We start from the raw sequence: 19,664 nt of genomic DNA, 5'->3' as shown, positions 1-19,664 counted from the left end.
TCCCTCTAATGAAATAAATAATCAAAAAGAACACAGATAAGATTTCATGCAATAATTCAGAGGAATGCAATTATGACAAATACATAATTCGCTTAAGCATTCATGCAATAGAGACAATTATTAAGCATGAGAGAACATTTAATAAATAATAAGGATCACAACTGAAGTAATAAAATCATTTAACATGCATTAGAAAACAACATTATGCATTTACCAACATTTAACAGTTAAGGGAACGGGTAAACATGCATGATCTAATGTATAGCAGAAATATGCATGGCTTCAGTGTAATGCATGAGTAAGTTATTTTCTCTTATTAGAATTTTCTTTTCATATGCATGTCTCTATTAAATAGATACAATTTAAGTTCCTCTTTTTAATTACCGTTGCCCGCGAATACACCAAACGGGTAAAATCCCCGAGGTCAAGTTAGATTCTAAGAGTAACTTAGCACACAATTTATATTTTATTACTGAGTTCCAAACCTAACCCTCAACCGATATCAGAAAACAACACCATCCATCAGAACATTGGAAATCAACATCCAATATCGAAGACACCATGAAAATCAGCATCCACTGGCGTCACTTTCTTGGTATACCAAAACAACAACTGTGTCTAACACACCACCCCCCGGCAAAGTGGCGAACTCTCTCTAAAATCGTGGTCAGGAGAAAGAACCTCAATATCGGGTTCAGGGACAACAACAATGCACATGGAGTTTTTGTATCCTTTCAGTTTCCCCAAAACCGCAACTCCAAGAGTCCCGTACTCCCGACGAGACATCTTAGAAAATACATTACACTGTTCTTTTATTTTTATTAATTTATTATTATCCCATTACTTTAATTTGCAAATTCAGCACGTAAACAAAGGCAACTCGCATCTACCCCTGCGAGAGCCATCACGGGACTCTCGCCCATGAAAACACATAGATCAGTGCAATATAATGCAAGCTATTAATGTGATTTTTGTGATGTATTCAAAATAAATAAAGGAGCAAACCACTGCTCGAAGCCCACCCGGCCCACGATGATTCATTTCGATCATCGATGCACCGCATGCAAAAACCATAACATGCCATATATGAAATAAATCACATTTTCTATGTGCACATTCATATATACAAATTTTCACTATGCGCAGAAAAACAAGAATATTTAGAAACATGTTTATATTCAGTTTATATGATAGTGGTACGTGCACGTTTTCATGTAATGCACATGTTCAAGTCTATTGCATGCTCTCATTCAGTACAAAAGTTCATGTCCAACGCATAATCTCATTTAATACTTGGATTCATGTCAAATGCATGCTTTCACTTACAATTCACTTTAAACAAACTTGTGAACACATCATGCAGTCACTTACAGGTAATTCCACATCAATTCCATGTATGCTCATGTATAAGTAAACCATCATGTGTTAACACTTTTTAACTCTGCAGTTTAAGCATTAGAAACAGCTTATACAACGGCAACCAAGGACAATTACATGTTTAGCTAAATCATCGTAGCACTCGTAACATTTTTGCCATGTTGATTATATTGATGCATGCCTAACAACTTTACATGACATATGCATTTTGATCACATTGTAAATAGGCATGACAGGATGCATAAACGATGATCATGTATGCAGCTAAACAATCAATTAAACACTTAAACATGAGTGTATATATGTATAGAAATCAATGTAACCTGTGCAATTATGGACTAACCTATATATATATATATATAATGCGTTCTCTTTTTTTTATTAACCTGTAGGGTAGACAGGCCAGCACCCAGCCGAAGGTCGGCTGGGGCTGACAGGGTGCCACACGGCCCAGACCGGGCCTGGGCACCACCTGTCATGCTGCCAACGTCTGGCAATCAGCCGAGACCCACTCAGTTGGCTGCCATCCACATGGGTTACTCCTTTTCCCATGTATTTTTACCAAATCATTGCATGGAATACAAATTCATGCCTTTGTTCTCATTCACAACAAAAGAAGAACTCGTACCTTATTAAAAATCGAAAAAGACACGAAAAATGAAGGTCGGATGGTTGGAGATCCACCAGTCTCCTCCTCTCTCTCTCTCTCTCTCTCTCTCTCTCTCTCTCTCTCTCTCTCTCTCTCTCTCTCTTTTCTCTTTTGTTTAAGAGGGTCAAGAGGGGGTGACGCCCCCCCTTCTCCAGCCCTCTTTAGATGGGCTGGAGAGGGTGGGTTTCCCTCTTGGTCCCTCTCCTTTCTTGCCTTTTCTAAGGTTTCCAAATTTTTTTAAGATCCCCCTTTTGAAAGTTTCTATATATTTTTATTTTCAAGCCTTCTCTCTTAAAAGTCCCTCAAGACCTCTTAGGTAAGCAAGAGGGCCCATTTTAGAAGCCCTAGTCAGCCCCCCTCCCCCCCTCCCCATTACCATCTCGAAATTAATAAAAATTAATTAATTAAATAATTAATTATTAAATATTTATTAAGTATTAATTGTTCAAAAGCTCCCCAAAATAGTCAAATTGACTAGGAAGACTTTTTATACTTAATTAACTCTAATTTAAAGCTCCTAACTGAATTTAAAGCTATAAATATGTTGGGCATGAATTTGGATCTGGATCCAAATCCAACTCCACAAATCCAAATGGATTTTGGATTGAACCAAGTCCAGATTAATATGGGTCATGGATATAGCTCAGATCCATATTAATTTGGATCAAACCCACTGGGTCCGATCCGATCCAAATTCGGATCCAGTTTAACAAACTGCTCCCTTTTTGTAAAAACGTGATTTTTGGACCAACCGTAGCCCGAATCGAGAAAAATAAAGTATCGTTGCGCTCAGAATTCTGAGACGCATCCAACGACATATTACACTAATATCAAATTCCAAATTTCTCCCAAAAATAACCTGAATTTCGCTTGAATTTAAAAGTCAAAAAATAAAACTCTTTATCTCTCTTCGATTGGCTCGTTGCGACCTTGTCGATGGAACCTGGGCCAAGCCCAGACTCAAAGACATCAGTCTAAAATCGAGCCTCAAACGATTTTTCTCCCAGACTTAGCCAAATTTTCGAAAATCTCATGAAATGACTAAGTACGAAAATACGCGATATTACAACTTGACTGTTCTAGTATGATATTAGAGCCATACTGCCTCAAGCATGTGGCAATGCTGACCTATCAAAGGAGCAGGTGATAATGAGAAGTACTACCATTGAGAGAAAACCGTGCTAGAGAATTTTTAACTGGATGAGTTTTTTCTTTTATCTATTTAATACAAAGTTTTAAAATTTTCTATTGTAAATACGACAAAACAAGAAGATTACTCATTATAGAAAATGGCCATGTTAATTCAAACAAGAGTGAAATTTGGACTAATTCAATATGAACAGGTTCCCATCTGAATGATATTCTCGCCTTTGATTCCCCATTGCTTGGCCAGAATTGAATGTTTTATCAGAACTAAAGTCATCTCCTGTGATATTAAAAATAAAGCACAATGCACCCTCTATTCATTCAAAATGTGAAAAATTCTTAAATATTTCTGCATGTGTTGCAGTCTAGTCATCCATCTAATCAAACTGCTGGCGCAGCTGCATTTCTGACTCACTTTTCCATGTTGAGTGACTTGACTGGCCCTTCATTCGTTTACTTTTCTCTTTGTCTTTTATTGTTGATCCCTTCTTTTTTTCAACTTCTGTCTCAGGGTTTGTAGGTGGACGATCACCACATATTGGGCATACCATACCTCGTGCATTAGTATATGTCTTTGGTACTCCACATTGCAAGCACATTCTATAACAAAAACAAAATCCAAGAAATGCTTTACATTGAATAACATAAAAGGTATTCATTTCAGCACAACAATAGAGTAAAACAAGAATCAAACCGACTATGGAAAAGGCTAAAGCAGAAAATACCTTGAAGATTACCATCAACTGGACAAATAATATCTTTCTAGATGAAAACTATGTAAAGCATTAGCAAGGACCACACCTTTTGTTCAGAATAATAAATAAAGCATAAGCTAGAAGCATTTATAGTCAGACACGAGCGAAGATAATCCTTCAATAAAATAACTTCTTTTCTACTATAGTTAATGAGCAAAGCAAATCTGAACAACATCACAAGTTCACAACTCATGAGATAAACCAAGGTCATGGACAAGCCATACTTAACATCAACTATTTCCCATCTGTGGGGTTAGGATGACCATGGAATATGACACCAACATATAGAATGCTATTCAAGAGATCCTTCCAAACAGGGCAAAACCTAAATATTTCTAAGAGAGTATTCCACAAGGTATTTTTGCTTTTTTGGGTACGTGAAAATAAAAGTCCAAATAAGACACCCACAAAGAATGGGTTATAATGGGCTGGATCTCATTACACACATCTCATTGCACACACACACACACACACACACACACACACACACACAGCTCATCTTTGTGATTCCATGTTCCCTTACTAGCTATGTTTCAAAACCAGAATTTTCCATTATATATACAAAACTCTATGACCATGGGCATGTTTGTTTTGGTCACAGGTAAATTAGCTATGAAAGTTTTGTCCTGGAGAATGTGTTTCACATGATTAACATTCTCAGGAGCAACTTTTCATGTTTGTTTTTTAGTTGTGATTTTTGGGTTGTAATTTTCATTCACTTGTGATTCACATTATCATGTTTGTGAAAGGTTGAGGTAAGCAAAAACTTTCTCATGCCTTTAAAATGGACCAACTTTGGATTTACCCATTTGGATAGTTTTCGGATCTGGGTTAGATTTGTAACAACATTTCAGATCTGGGTTGGATTTGGATTCAGGTTTGATCCAAAATCTGTTTGCATTTTAACCCCATGCATGATAAAAAAAAAATCAAGCGAGAAGTACTTGCTGGCCTCTCTCCCGTCAAACATCCAATATAAGAGGAGGGGCTCACCAGGCCCCTCTCGCCATCAGAATAGAGGGGCTCACCTAGGGCTGGAAAACAAACCGAGCAACTCATGGCTCTGCTCGGTTCGGCTTGTCCCAAACTCGTTCATGTTCAGTTCGTTTGGATGGTGAGCCAAACACGAGCTTGTTCATTATACATAGCCGAGTCAAACACGAACAAGGGGTGTTCTACTCGGCTCTGCTCATATAAGCTCGTTTAGATAGCTTATGTTGAATTTATTGCATTATAAATGTAATAACCACACTTTTCTTTTATTTATTTGGAATTTTTATGCTTAAATTGGTTGATTTAGGCTTGGGATCCAGGATCCCGATATGACTTCTATAAAATAGGTATAATACCTTATATAAATGTATGCTAAAGACAAATATATATATATAGACACACACACACACACACACACACACACGTAGGTATATCAATGGACTCACGATTGGATCCATTCGGATCCAACCCGTGAATCCATATCACGTGAGTGGTGAGGGTCCGAAATTGCGGTCTGACCCAGACCCGGCCCACACCTTGCAAAATGAAAAAAAAAGGTAAAAAAAGGCAACCCGATATGGGTTGCCCGATAAAACAAAAAAAGGAAAGTTAGGGTTTAGTGTGAACCCTAACTGATATCGCATGGGAGGAGGGGGGCTGGAGCACGTCCGCCAGGAGGACGGTGTGCTCCTGCCTTTTCGGGGACCACAGCCCTCAAATAGGGGTCCCAAACCCCTTCTCTTCCACTCTCTGCCTCCCACGCTCTCTTCCTCTCGTTTTTGCGCGCGGCAGCAGGGGCAACCGACGCCCTTTGCATCTCCCTTTGTCTCTCTTCCTCCCACTGTACCTCTCTTTTACCCTTTGTCGATCGCCTCTCATATCTCATCTCTCCCTCTATTTCGATCTCGTGCACACCGACAGAATCATCGACGTCTGAGTGCTTCTCGACCCAGCTACTGCTGTCGCCAGTCACCCTCATCAGAGCCAGCGACCTCCTCACAACAAGCGAGGAACTGACGCCCTCTCACTGCAGCAACCTCCAATCGCCGGAAAACGGTAGGATCTCTGTGATTTTTCTTGTTGGGTATTGATTGTATCCGGGTGTGGTGGGGTGGGGGGGGGGGGAGAAACCTTGTTTTGCACTGGCACCGAGTGTCTGTCTGGATTCTTGTCTGATGGAAAACCCAAGTCTGTGAGTTGGGGGTTCTGGTAGCTACGACATCCGAGCTTAAGGATCCTGTCAACCCTAATCCAAAAACCCCAAATTGAGGATTTGGGGGTTTTGGATATATATATATATATATATATATATATATATATATATATATGATAAAGGGGTTTATAATGGTTGTGTGGTTCTTTTCATTTTCTGTAATTACGTTTTTTTCGTGCTCTTGAATTCATTTTCTGCTGAAAAGGAGGAAGATCTGGTTTCGGATATACATATTATAAGGAGATTTATAATGGTTGAGTGGTTCTTTTCAATTTTTGTAATTAGGGTTTTTCGTACCTTTTGATTTCGATTTACGCTAAGGGGGAGTTTCGAATGATAAAGAGGGATTTCGGTTTATGCAAAAAAAAAGGTTTTCGATTGATGCAAAAGGGATTTCACATATACTGATTTTTTTTTTAAATCCCTATTCTTTTAAATCCTCTGTCCATTCTGTTGGAGCGTGCTAGACCTTGCGTGATATGTGATCAGACACGTGCTTGCTGAAATCGAGAGTGGTCCAGATCTTTTATGGTGTTTGGCTCCATTCATTTATTTTTCAATAGACCAGTTAGTGTAGATCTGAAATGGGGATTAGTAGTTTTGTGTTATTTATACTAAAAAGGGGTGTGTTATTTTTATCATCCTGCGTAGCATATATTGTAATGATCCGAGTTAGCTGGCCTTGTATGCATAATATGGATCTCTTGATTTTTAGTTTTATGGTCTTGCATATTATGTTGTTTCGAGTAGGCTGTATTTTTGTGTTTTGTTGTCGGTGGAGAGATGAATGATAATAACTTAGAAGTTATGATTAGTATGCCTGCAAACTGAAAACCTGTTTGGCATGCTAATGCTCACTCTTATCAAATACTTTGATATGCTCGTTGGGTCTGGATGTCTAAACCAGTCTATCATTGAGATGCTAGATTGGACCAGGTAACTTGTACATTTCATTTCACCTATCTAGTTAAAATACATGTTATGTTATTTCCTTGTAAATAGAAATACCCCTAGTTAATTATAAAGTGCATAATAGACATTCTTTATATGAAGGCCAATTAAATTTTGATTGGGGGACCAGACCTAACATATGCCAGATTGTCTTGCTACAACATATGCATACACGCTCAGTTGGTTAAGTAGGAGGTTGCACCTATCATTACCCTCTTATTGTACTTACACCCAGCAGTCATACTAATGTTATAGTGATACTCTGGCGATATTGTATCTCATGACCAGCATGTGTAATGGTTTCTGGTTATATGTTACTTTATGTGCATCATATGTAATCCGCACTTACGTACTCAGATTATGACGTATTTGATGGTACATGATAGAGCTGGATCTAGTGTGAAATAAATTTGCACTTGCGTAATGTATGATCGATGTATGTCCATGGTCACACCACCCCATGTTCTGACAGGTTAATACTCAGATCACAGTGTATGTTGAGAAACTTTGGGTTTTGGCACAGGTCAGTGTCTAAGCATGTACAGGACATACATAAGTTAATTCAATGTTAACAAATTTATGTTGATAACTCTATCTGTTATTATATACATAAAGTTGAGTTTTTGAATATTTAATGGCACATGTTAGCATGCTTTATAGTTTATAACATGTGAGATATTTGATGTATGTTAATATGTTATCGCAAAGTTTGTTTTGGGTACAGGTGCATACATGATATGAATGTGTGCAGCCCTGCAATTTCAATTTCTAGATCCGGGTTATGTTCATGTGTGTGGATGTTAACATATGTTATGAATGAAAAGTTTCATGTGCCTACATTTATAGGACATGTTTAATTATCGTGCATTTATGAATTGGTTTCAATTGCATGTGCATACATGAATTCGATGTGTGTTTGGCATGTACAACCTTGCATAAATGTTCTCATGTACTTATGAATCATGAATGAATGTATGTGTATTAAGTGATTACATGAAAGCAATTTCACATGAATGGTGAAGACATGCATATGATTGTGATAGCTCATGCACATTGTTGAATTAGTATGAATGAATGTGCATTTGGAATCATATTGGTATCATTGCATAAATTGCATATTGTTATGATTTTTACATACGATGCATCGATGGTCTAATGAATCATCACAGGCATAAAGAACCTTGAGCTTTGGTTTGCTCTTTCTTTAATTATTTAAATGCATCGCAAAAATCACATTTATACCATGGTTTTAATTGTGTTGTTCTATTGTTGTCACGGGTGGTAGATCGTGAAGAGCTGTGTATGTTGATTTGCGAGCTTATGGTTGCATGTTGATGTGCAAGCCTATGTTATTAATTTTGCATGTTGATTTGCAAATGTAATTTTATTGCTTTATATTGCACTGTTCTATGTGGTTTCACGGGTGGGAGTCCCGTGATGGTTCTCGCAGGAGTAGATGCGAGCTTTTGCCTTATTTTTGCATGTTGAATTACAAAACTCAATAATTGGCTCTTAATAAAAAGATAATGAATAAGAACAGTGTAATATACGTTCTGAGATATCTCATCTGGCGTATGGGAATCTTAGAGATCCGGTCTTTGGAAGACTGTGAGGATACAAAAATTCCGTGTATTTTATTTTGTCCCCTGAACCCGATATTGAGGTTCCTTCTCCTGGCCACGGTTTTAGGGAGAGTCTGTCACTTTACCTGGGAGTGGTGTGTTTGACACAGTTGTTGTTTTGGTACCAAGAAACTGACACTTGTGGGCGTGGGGTGTCCTTGGTGTTCCCGACATTAGATGTGGAGGTTTAATATTCCGATGGATGGTGTTGTTTCCTGATATCGGTCGAGGGATAAGTTTGAAACCCAGTAATAAAATACAAATTGTGTGTTAAGCTACCCTGGAAACCTAACTTGACCTCGGAGATTTTACCCGTTTGGTGTATCTGCGGGCAACGGTAATTAAAAAGAGAAACTTAAATTGTATGCATTTAATATGGCATGCATATGGAAAAGAAAAACCTTAAGGAAAGATAATAAAGTGTTCATGCATTGCACATAAATCATGCATATTTTTGTTATGCATTAGGACATGCATCTTTTATCTATTCCTTTAATTGTCATATGGTGGTGAATGCATGTTGTTTAAGTTCTAATGCATGTTAAATATACTGCTTACTTACATTATGATTTCTGTTATTGATGTATGTTTTGCATGCTTAATAATTGTTTCATGTTGCATGAATGCTTACTTGAATTATGCAATTGTCATAATTGCATTCCTCTGAATTGTTGCATGAATTCGTATCTGTGATTATAAGATAATTAAATGTTGTTATTGATGTTACCTGTCAGTTAGCTTCTGATAAATTGTTGACTGTCGTAGCGTAAATCTTTACTTATTCTTGTATATACTGAAAATCATACTTGACACTCACATCATATATTAGATTCATGATATACCTGCATTAAAAGTTACAGTAATTCCTACTTAGACAATTATAGTCTAATTCTTATAAATATATCATTTTTCAGGTAAAGAGTAGAACTTATGAGCGGCTGCGGGATGCGGCATTGGATCGAGATTTTGGATTTACTGATCTAGGGTTAGTTTGAGAAACTCTGATGTTATTATTCATTGATAATGAAATAAAATAAATGTTTTGGTTTGCTCCCCACTGTAATGTTCCGGAATACTTAACCCTATAGTATTACTTGTTTCCACTGTTTTAAAAAAAAATCCTCAAAATTTGGGTTAAGATTTTGAGGCGTTACAATAAATGTCAAAAGAGCATGTTAGCCCAACTGGGTGGTTGGGCTTACTTGATGTAACAATTCAGGAGTTCCATTCCTATAATGAACCCTTTCAAAAAAAATATTTTTTTTATTTAGGTGAGCTAGCTCGAACTCTGCTCATTTTTATTTAGGCGAGCCTCCAACAAAGTCCATCAAATCACCAAAGTGGATACACAAAAGCTCTCACTCACAAAACCCACAAAAGGGCACACAAAAGAGGCTCACAAAATATAAAAAATATTATTTTATTGATGTTCAAAATATGCAAGAAGCATTACATTTATAAAGGGGGTTCACCCCTATTTATATACATCATGGGAGCACCATAGAGACGTTGGGGCTGGTCCGTCTCTATTGACTAGTCAACAAGAAATAAAAAGAAAGAAAAAAGAAACTAACCTCAAACTATAGTTACAATAATATATATAGTACATATATATGTATATATATACATAATACATATACATATGTATCTACAATATATGTATATATACAATTTAACATATCTACAATATATGTATATATACAATTTAACATGTACTAGCCTGGCCTAGAGTTCCATAGTTGTACAATCATCTGGACTGCTAATCAAAACTTCCTGAGATAGTATAGGCGTGATATAGGCAACGAATGTTTGATCATGTTTCATCCGGGATATGTAATCTAGAATCCAAATGTAAGTTGTAGCAACAATAACCCCTTTTCTATATTTTTCTTTCTGCAAAACAAATTCTGGTGGGATCTTAACTGACCCATCCAGATGATCCTAAAGATCTTGGCTACAAATTAAACGAATGATTTATCTTTTTTAGGTAAGAAATTTGGAATTCGTTAATTTTTCAGATGCTAGTTGATTAAGAAAGCTGGCAGAAAGAAGCAAAGAAGAAGAGGAATCCATTAGGAAACAAGATTATAAAGGAAAGGTTCTCTTTCTTAAGCGAGTTGCTGCTGATAAGATCAAGGCTAAGAAGACTGCAGAAAACCAGTCCCTCACGATACACAGATCTGCATTTTTTTTTTTTGCAGATCAGGGAGCAATCACGAAACAACAGTGATAAAGAAAACTAGGAAAGTAGATCAAGACGAGAAACAATAATTTAACGAGAAGGATGTGGTCAAGTAGAAATGATTTTGATAAAGAGAATAAATATTTTCAGAACAGAAACCCAGCAAGAACAAGAAAAGAACCCAAAACGATATTTGATTTTGGGGTTTTTAAAGAAAGGGAAATTCAAAATTCACGTCAAAGGAAAAATCAAGAATGAGAAAACATGAAAGAGAAGAATGAAGAAAATGAAAAAAGAAGCAAGGAGGAAACCCAAATACAAATACCTGATTTAGGGATTTTCAGGAAGAAGGAAACCAACAAAGAAAGAAGAAAGAGAAGGGAAAGAATAAAGACAAGAGTAGCCAAGATCCTTCAAACTTACCGTGATGAATAAGTCAAGACCGAACCGTGCCCTGATACCATGTGAAATCAGATCTGCGTCACCAAAGAAGAAGAGGAGGAGAGGAAGAGACGAGAAAAGAGAAAGGAGGGCTGCAGCAACTCACCACACGATTCCCAATGTGGGACGTGTAGGGTTCCCTTTTAATAAAATATAACTGATCCCTTTTTGGTACAAGTACAAAACTGCCCTTTGTATTAATGTATAGGGGAAAAACTGGAAACAAAAGAGGGATTAAATAGCATGTTACAATAAAAGGCGTCAATCTGGATCCAGATCCAAATGTCATGTCTCAACACGCCCACAGCCTTGGGCCGGTTTCTTTTGTCTTTTTGGTCATTTTAGCAATTGGATTGGATTGTTTGGAGTGGGATCCGATGCCAACATGTGGTGACACGTGTTAAAATATGTATATATATATATATATATACATATACTTATATATATATATATATATATATACATCCGTATATATATAAGCATATATATACATATATGTATATATATATATATATTGTTTCTCTTTTAGTGAAATACCCGATAGGGGTATTCTTGTAAAACAGCCAATGTAGTTTTTGTTTTTTACTTCTTTTTTTTTCCTTTTTCCTTTTTACTTTTTCCTTTTTTTATTTTGTCTTTTTGTAAGACCACAAGGGGCCCCACTCTTGTAGTCATTGGGGCCCCAACGGTCAGATTTCTGACCGTTGGGGCTCCCAACGTCTACAAGGGAGCCCCCTTGTGGTCCCTTCTTAGAGCCTCCCTCCTCTATAAATAGAGGAGGTTTTCTCCTCTTGTAAGCATGGGTTTTTCACCCTTTTCTTTCCTTCTTCAATAATATCCAACTTATGACTTTAAGTCATTTTCTATATTTGATAGTTTTGTGTGTGCACATTTGGTGTTTGTGTTCGTGGCTCTAGTGGTCACTCTTAAAGAGTGACTTTTGCTCTATTGGTGCTTCCGCCTCTTTTTCATTTCATGGTATCAGAGCTCGGTTGGTGATTGGGCTTTTCTTTGGAACGTGTGCCTCTCAATTTTTGAAGAAAGGAAGGACTTGTTGGTGCCGATGGAACGTGACTCTAAAGTGGAGCTTTCTTTTAAGCTAAATGGGTCCAACTATCTCATGTGGGCCTCCGCTATGGAAAATCATCTTAGAGGTAAGAAACTTTGGGGTTTTGTTATGGGAACTACTCTCAAACCCTCTCTTGTTCTCACCAAAATCGAAAATGAAGTTGAAAAAGCTTTAGATGGTGATGAGCGCATCAAAGCTATTAATGATCATCAATCCAAAATTGAGGATTGGGAAAGTAACCATGCCAAAATTTTAGCATGGTTTATGAATAATGTAGATCTTAAAAATTGTGCTAATATTGCCAAATTTAGAAGGGCCAATGAGGCTTGGTTTTTCCTTAAGGGTATGTATACCCAAAAGGATCTTGCTCGACAATTTTTTTGTCAAAAAAAAATCCGTTCCACTAAACAAATGGATATGAGTGTCCGGGACTATTTTAGCTCTTTAACTCCTCTTTGGGATGAACTTGCTCTTCTTGAGCTTAAGTGGGTGGCTCCGGAAGATATTGAATTAAGAAGGGAGCAAATTGAAAAGGAACATTTTTTCCAATTTCTTCATGGTCTTCGCCCGAAATTTGAACAAGGGCATCTCTTCTCCATAGAAGCAAAGCCCTACCTATTGAAGATGCCCTTGCCGAGATATGTCAAGAAGAAACTCGACTTGGCTTGAGCATTAAGAGTGATGAAGTTTTGGCCGTTACTAGGCCCGGATCGAATGTTAAAGCATATAGACCTCCCCATTTTAACAAAAATAGTAATGGGTCTAGAAAGGGAATAATATGTCATTACTGTAATGAACCGGGACACATTAGACCGGTTTGTCCAAAACTCAAAGGAAAGGTAGCCGCGGTTTGGGAAAATTCTCCAAAGAAGGAAGAAAGTACCAAAGGAGATATCAAAGAAACTCTAAATCACATCTCCCAAGTTCTCCAACATCTTCTCAAGACTTCTCCTTCAACATCCGGAGCCGCCATCGCCTACTGTTCATCACCTCCAGGTATGTGGATACTAGACTCCGGTGCTTCTTTTCATATGACATCTCACAAAAACTCTCTTTCAAATGTTTTTTCCGAACCCATATCCTCTTGTGTTTCAACAGCTGATGGTACATCATTAAAAATTGAAAGTATTGGAACACTTGACTTTAAAAACTTTTTCGTTCCTAAAGTAAGAATCGTTCCTAAAATTAATTTAAACATTTTTTCCGTTTCTCAAATCACCGATCATGGATGCCAAGTCTCTTTCTCACCTAAAGATTGCACCGTGCAGGATCTCCAGTCAGGGAAGCTGATTGGGCAAGGCCATAGAAGGGATGACCTCTACTTTATGGATTTTTTGACTCTTCCATATAAGTCATCTTGCAATCTTGTAAAAGACAAAAGTATTGGAATATGGCATGAGAGACTTGGCCATCCAAATTTTGTAAAAATGTCTCTTTTTCCGTTTTTGAACAATACTTGTAAAGACAATTACATGACTTGTAAATATTGCATTTTTGGGAAATCTAAAGCTACTCCATTTCCTCAAAGAAGTTACTTTACCACTCGGCCATTTAAACTTATTCATTCCGATGTGTGGGGACCTTCTCCTATTTTGTCTAAAGGAGGTTTTTCGTATTACGTGGTATTTATAGATGACTTCACTCGATTTAAATGGATTTACTTCCTAAGTCGCAAATCCGAAGTTTTCTCCTTCTTTAAAGAATTTCATGCAATGGTCAAAAATCAATTTTTGGGAAATCTATCTATTCTTAGGTCCGATTCGGGAGGCGAATATATGTCCAATGATTTTCAAAGCTATTTAAAAGAAAATGGAATTTGTCACCAACGTTCTTGCCCCAACACTCCGCAACAAAATGGTCTTGCGGAAAGAAAGCATAGACACATAATAGAAACTACAAGAACGTTATTAATTTCAAGAAATATTCCAAAATCCTTTTGGGCCGAAGCGGTTCTAACCTCTACATATCTTATCAATAGAACTCCTTCATCCTCTTTGAAAAATCTTTCTCCATTTGAAAAACTTTACAATATGTCTCCCGATTATAAAAGACTAAGAATTTTTGGATGTAAATGTTTTGTTCTAACTCACAAAAATGATAAACTTTCTCCTAGGGCTATTGAATGTATCTTTTTGGGATATGGCGAAAAACAAAAAGGTTATCGATGTTTTGACATACTTAAGAACAAACTTTATATCTCTAAAGATGTAACATTCCTTGAAGAGGAAAATGGTTTTTCGCACCAACCAAATGAAAATATTGATTATTCCTTTCTATTTGACTTGTTGCCTCAAGAAAACATCATAGATGATCATATTGATCCTAGTGAATCCCTTAGTGAAGATCTTTTTGAACATCCAAGTGATGATCAAAACTTAGAAGAAAATGTTTCAAGACAAATTCAAGTCTACTCTAGAAGGAATGAAAGAAATCCTCCTTGTGCCCTTGAAAAATTTTCCCAAGGTGAGTCAATCGAAGAGACATCTCAAAGAAGATCAAATCGGATTTCCAAAATACCAAATAGATTTGTTTCGTATGATTCCTTTTCTCCTAACTTTCGAGCATGCCTTCTTGCTCTTCACTCCTTTCATGAACCATCTCATTACAATGATGCTAAGCAATATGCTCATTGGAATGAAGCTATGGAACTAGAACTTAATGCTCTTAAAAAGGCACAAACTTGGGAAATCATTGATCCTCCCAATGGCAAGAAACTCATTGGATGTAGATGGGTTTTTAAAGTTAAAACTAAGAGTGATGGTTCATTGGAAAGATATAAGGCTAGGTTGGTTGCCAAGGGATATGCCCAAGAGTATGGGGTAGATTATGATGAAACTTTTGCCCCGGTTGCTCGAATGACTAGGGTTCGAGCTCTTATTGTTATAGCCTCAGTCAAAAAATGGCTTATCTTTCAACTTGATGTCAAAAATGCATTTTTGAATGGTAATTTAAATGAAGAAGTTTATATGGAACCGCCTCCAGGTATGAACTTAAATGGAAAAAATTTGAAATTAAAAAAGGCTTTATATGGACTTAAGCAAGCTCTTAAAGCTTGGTATGATAGGTTTAGTAACGTATTAATCAATTTAGGATTTTCTTCTTGCTATACTGACACTGCTCTTTTTGTTAAAAGGACAGGTGACTCCATTATTATGCTTCTACTATATGTTGATGATATGATCATTATTGGAAATGACAAAAAGGGAGTAAATGATGTAAAGTCTATGTTAAAAGAAACTTTTGACATGTCTGACCTTGGTTATTTGAGATATTTTTTAGGGATTGAAGTGGCTTATTCCCCGCGTGGATACATCCTATCTCAAATGAAATTAGCTGCAGAAATTTGTACCAAATCAGGAATATCTGATGAAAAGAAAGTTGAGACTCCTGAAGTTATTAATGCAAAACTGAGACTTGGAGATGGTGTTCTTCTTGAGGATCCAACCCCCTACCGTCAATTAATCGGATCTCTCACCTATCTATCCATCACACGTCCAGACATAGCTCATGCGGTTCATGCAGCAAGCCAGTTTCAGCATGCACCTACTTCGGTTCATATGGCAGCCGTAATAAGGATTGTACGATATATCAAAAATACTATATCCAAGGGACTCTTCTTATCCTCTTCCTCATCTCTTGACTTAACTGCTTTTACTGATGCTGACTGGGGAGGAAATCCCAATGATCGTATCTCAATAACGGGTCTTTGTATTTTTTTAGGTGAATCCCTCATTTCGTGGAGATGTAAGAAGCAGCAGAAGGTTTCACTGTCATCCACTGAAGCTGAGTATCGGGCCATGGCAATGACCACTATGGAAATCGTATGGCTCAGAAGTCTCCTTGCTGACATGGGTGTTCCCATTTCCACTCCCACCAAGCTCTGCTATGATAACAAAAGTGCGATATACATTGCCAGCAATCACACTTTTCATGAGCGAACCAAGCATATTGAAATGGATTGCCATTATGTTCGAGACGAATACCTCAGAGGGACTATCTCATTACCATATGTTACTTCAGAGTATCAACTAGCTGACTTCTTCACCAAGGCGCTCCCAACTCCACGATTTATGTTTGCAAACTTTCGGTCTTCTCCCCGTAAAGTTTGAGGGGGCGTGTTAAAATATGTATATATATATATACATATACTTATATATATATACATTCGTATATATATAAGTATATATATATATATGTATATATATACTGTTTCTCTTTTAGTGAAATACCCGATAGAGGTATTCTTGTAAAACAGCCAATGTATTTTTTGTTTTTTACTTTTTCCTTTTTTCCTTTTTCCTTTTTACTTTTTCCTTTTTTTATTTTGTCTTTTTGTAAGACCACAAGAGGCCCCACTCTTGTAGTCGTTGGGGCCCCAACGGTCAGATTTCTGACTGTTGGGGCTCCCAACGTCTACAAGGGAGCCCCCTTGTGGTCCCTTCTTAGAGCCTCCCTCCTCTATAAATAGAGGAGGTTTTCTCCTCTTGTAAGCATGGGTTTTTCACCCTTTTTTTCCCTTCTTCAATAATATCCAACTTATGACTTTAAGTCGTTTTCTATATTTGAGAGTTTTGTGTGTGCACATTTGGTGTTTGTGTTCGTGGCTCTAGTGGTCACTCTTAAAGAGTGACTTTTGCTCTATTGGTGCTTCCGCCTCTTTTTCATTTCAACACGGATCCAAATAAGAGAGCCTTTCTATATAGGCTCACTATGAGAGAACCCTAGCTCTCACGATGAATTGATTCTTTTTACTAAAGTAGTTGTCCCCCTCTCTTTCCCTCTCATCTCTCTTCTCTCAACCAGATAGTAGTGCCTCTTTGGCATTCCTTGTGTAACGTGAGGGCTGAGCACGCACAAGGAATCCGTAAGACTCCAGGGCTCCGCCTCGGTGTTGAGCATACCAGCAGCCCGTCCTTAGCCCAACCGCAACCCTCCCTAGCACGTGGGTGGCTTGGATTTGTCGTCCAAGGCATAGAGAACACCTCCCCACGCCATATTTGATGTCTCCCCTACTGATCACAAGCTGCGGCGCCTACCTTGGGTGTTCCTGTAATGAAACAAGAGCCTTCGAACAAGAACACAAAAGTTCACAACAAGTGTCCACTAAGGGCACATCAACAAAGCCCATAAAAGGGCATACACAAGAAGGCTAAAAAATAAATATTTTTATTTAATCCATAAAAATGCTAAAAGCATTGAATTACAATGTGAGGGGGATAACCCCTATTTATACACAAAAGGGAGCTCAAGAGAGAGGCTCTTAAGAGACTCAATAAGGTCGTTGGAGCTAGTCCAACGACTCTATTTGTAGTCATTGGACTAGCTCCAACAGCTATCAAACTAGTCAACAATTGTGATGACTAGTTTGAATCTAGTTCAAATTGAACTAGACAAAACAGAAAAGAAAAGAAAAGAAAAAATATATAAATATATACACTTTTAACACTCCCCCTCAAACGTACAGTTCAATGATAAAAAATTTGCCTAAGAAAAAATGAAATATGGGAGCAGCAAAAGGTTTGGTGAAGAATCTGTTGGTTCTGATGTAACATAAGGCAGATCAATAGTCTTGTGTAGATATTCATATCTAACGTAGTGACAATCCATTTCTATATGTTTGATGCATTCATAAAATGTATGGTTGCTGACTATGTAGATCACACTCTTATTGTCACAGCACATGCATGAGGCTTTTGTCACTTCAAGTCCCATGTCAACCAACAATCTTCTGAGCTAGACAACCTCGATAGTTGTAGTTGTCATAACTCTATACTCAGCTTCGGTTGACGAAAGAGAGACCATCTGTCGCTTCTTGTATCGCTACAAAATCAGAAATTCACCTAAGAAAACACAAAAACCAGTGGTTGAGTGCCTGTTATTGGGATCACCTCCCCAGTCAGCATTAGTGTAAGCAATTAAATCTAATGTAGGTGAAGCAGACATAAAGAGTCCTCGAGAAAGAGAAGTCTTAATATATCTAATAATACGCAAAACTGTTCTCATGTGAACAGAAGTAGGAGCATGCTGAAAATGACTAGTTGTATGTATAGCATGTGATATATCAGGTCTGGTAATTGAGAGGTAGGAGAGTGCTCCAATAAGCTGTATGTAAGGAATAAGAGCTTCAAGAGATTCTCCATCATCAATTCGCATCTTGTTATTGACAACCTCAGGGGTATCAACTTTCTTATCATCTGTAATTCTAGACCTCAAGACAATGTCAAAAGCAAATTTATACTAAGATAATAAATACCTTTTAAGAGAGTAAGCAACTTTAATTCCTAAAAAGTATATTAATAAACCTAAATCAGTCATTTCAAAATAAATTTTTAGAAGTTTTTTAATGTTTCAACTCTCTATTTGTCTCCTGCAGTAATGATCATGTCGTCTACATAAAAGAGGAGAATAATAGTCCTTGCATCACAAATCTTAACAAACAAAACGGTGTTAGATAAGTTCTGAAACCAATATCAAGCATAACATGACTAAACATGTCATATCAAGCTTTTGGTGCCTGTTTAAGACCATAAAGAGCTTTATTTAAATGAAAAGCTTTACCCTTAGAGATACTTACATGAGGTGGTGCTTGTAAAACCCATGAAAAAAAAATCGGAACCAGGTCGGATCCAGATCCGACCCGGACCCGATAACCCATTAGGGTTATAACACCCGACGTAAGGGGGCGAGGATTTTTAAAACCCTCTTCCTCCCCCACGCCGCTCTCCCCTTCCCCCCTCGACTGAAAAAAAAAGGAAACCCCTTTGAGGTTTCCCGAATCGCAACCCCCCTTGCCTTTAAGAGCACGCAAGGGTGAGGGAGGAGCCCTCACCCGTGCACTCTTCCTCCTCCTCCTTCTCTCCTCTCTCGCTCCCTGCGTGTGGCAGCACTGACGACGCCACCGCCCCGCCTCTCCCCAGGTATTCTTCTTCTCCTTCCTTTCTTTTACTTCTTCGTCTTCCTTTTTTCGGGTTGTCGGAGGGCCGACGGCCCCTGTCGTGCCTTTGTGAACACCCTAAATTTTTCAAAGTTTTTGTAAAAATGACCCTTTTGCCCCTGACTCCATCTTCTGAGAAAATCAAAGCGATTTCAAAGATAAATTGCAGTCATTATTCAGATTTTCTGAATTAAATTCCATATTAATGTATTCAAATTCAATTCCGGATCCAAATCCAGTGTTTTAAATCCGTATTCTCTCAAAACCCAGATCCTAATGCATTTTCTGAAGAAATTTTCTCAAAATAGCTTTTTGTAAATATTTTTACAAAA

At 37.5% G+C, this 19,664-nt stretch overlaps 1 protein-coding gene across 1 annotated transcript in view; it reads right to left on the bottom strand.

The window, feature by feature from the left end:
• Nucleotides 1-3,379: 3,379 nt before the first annotated feature.
• LOC149816634 (plant/protein) overlaps nt 3,380-19,664 on the bottom strand; it is a 55,732-nt gene continuing 39,447 nt past the window's right edge. The window contains exon 4 of the mRNA XM_089987793.1: nt 3,380-3,772. Coding sequence (XP_089843919.1) covers nt 3,550-3,772 — 223 coding nt within the window. The 3' untranslated portion in view covers nt 3,380-3,549. The remainder of the gene's footprint in view (nt 3,773-19,664) is intronic.

This window comes from Nuphar pumila, chromosome 14 (genome assembly GCF_984573655.1).
Source record: "Nuphar pumila chromosome 14, dmNupPumi1.hap1.1, whole genome shotgun sequence".
In the NCBI taxonomy this organism is placed as follows: Eukaryota; Viridiplantae; Streptophyta; class Magnoliopsida; order Nymphaeales; family Nymphaeaceae; genus Nuphar; species Nuphar pumila.
This window is presented reverse-complemented; position numbering and strand designations above follow the sequence as displayed.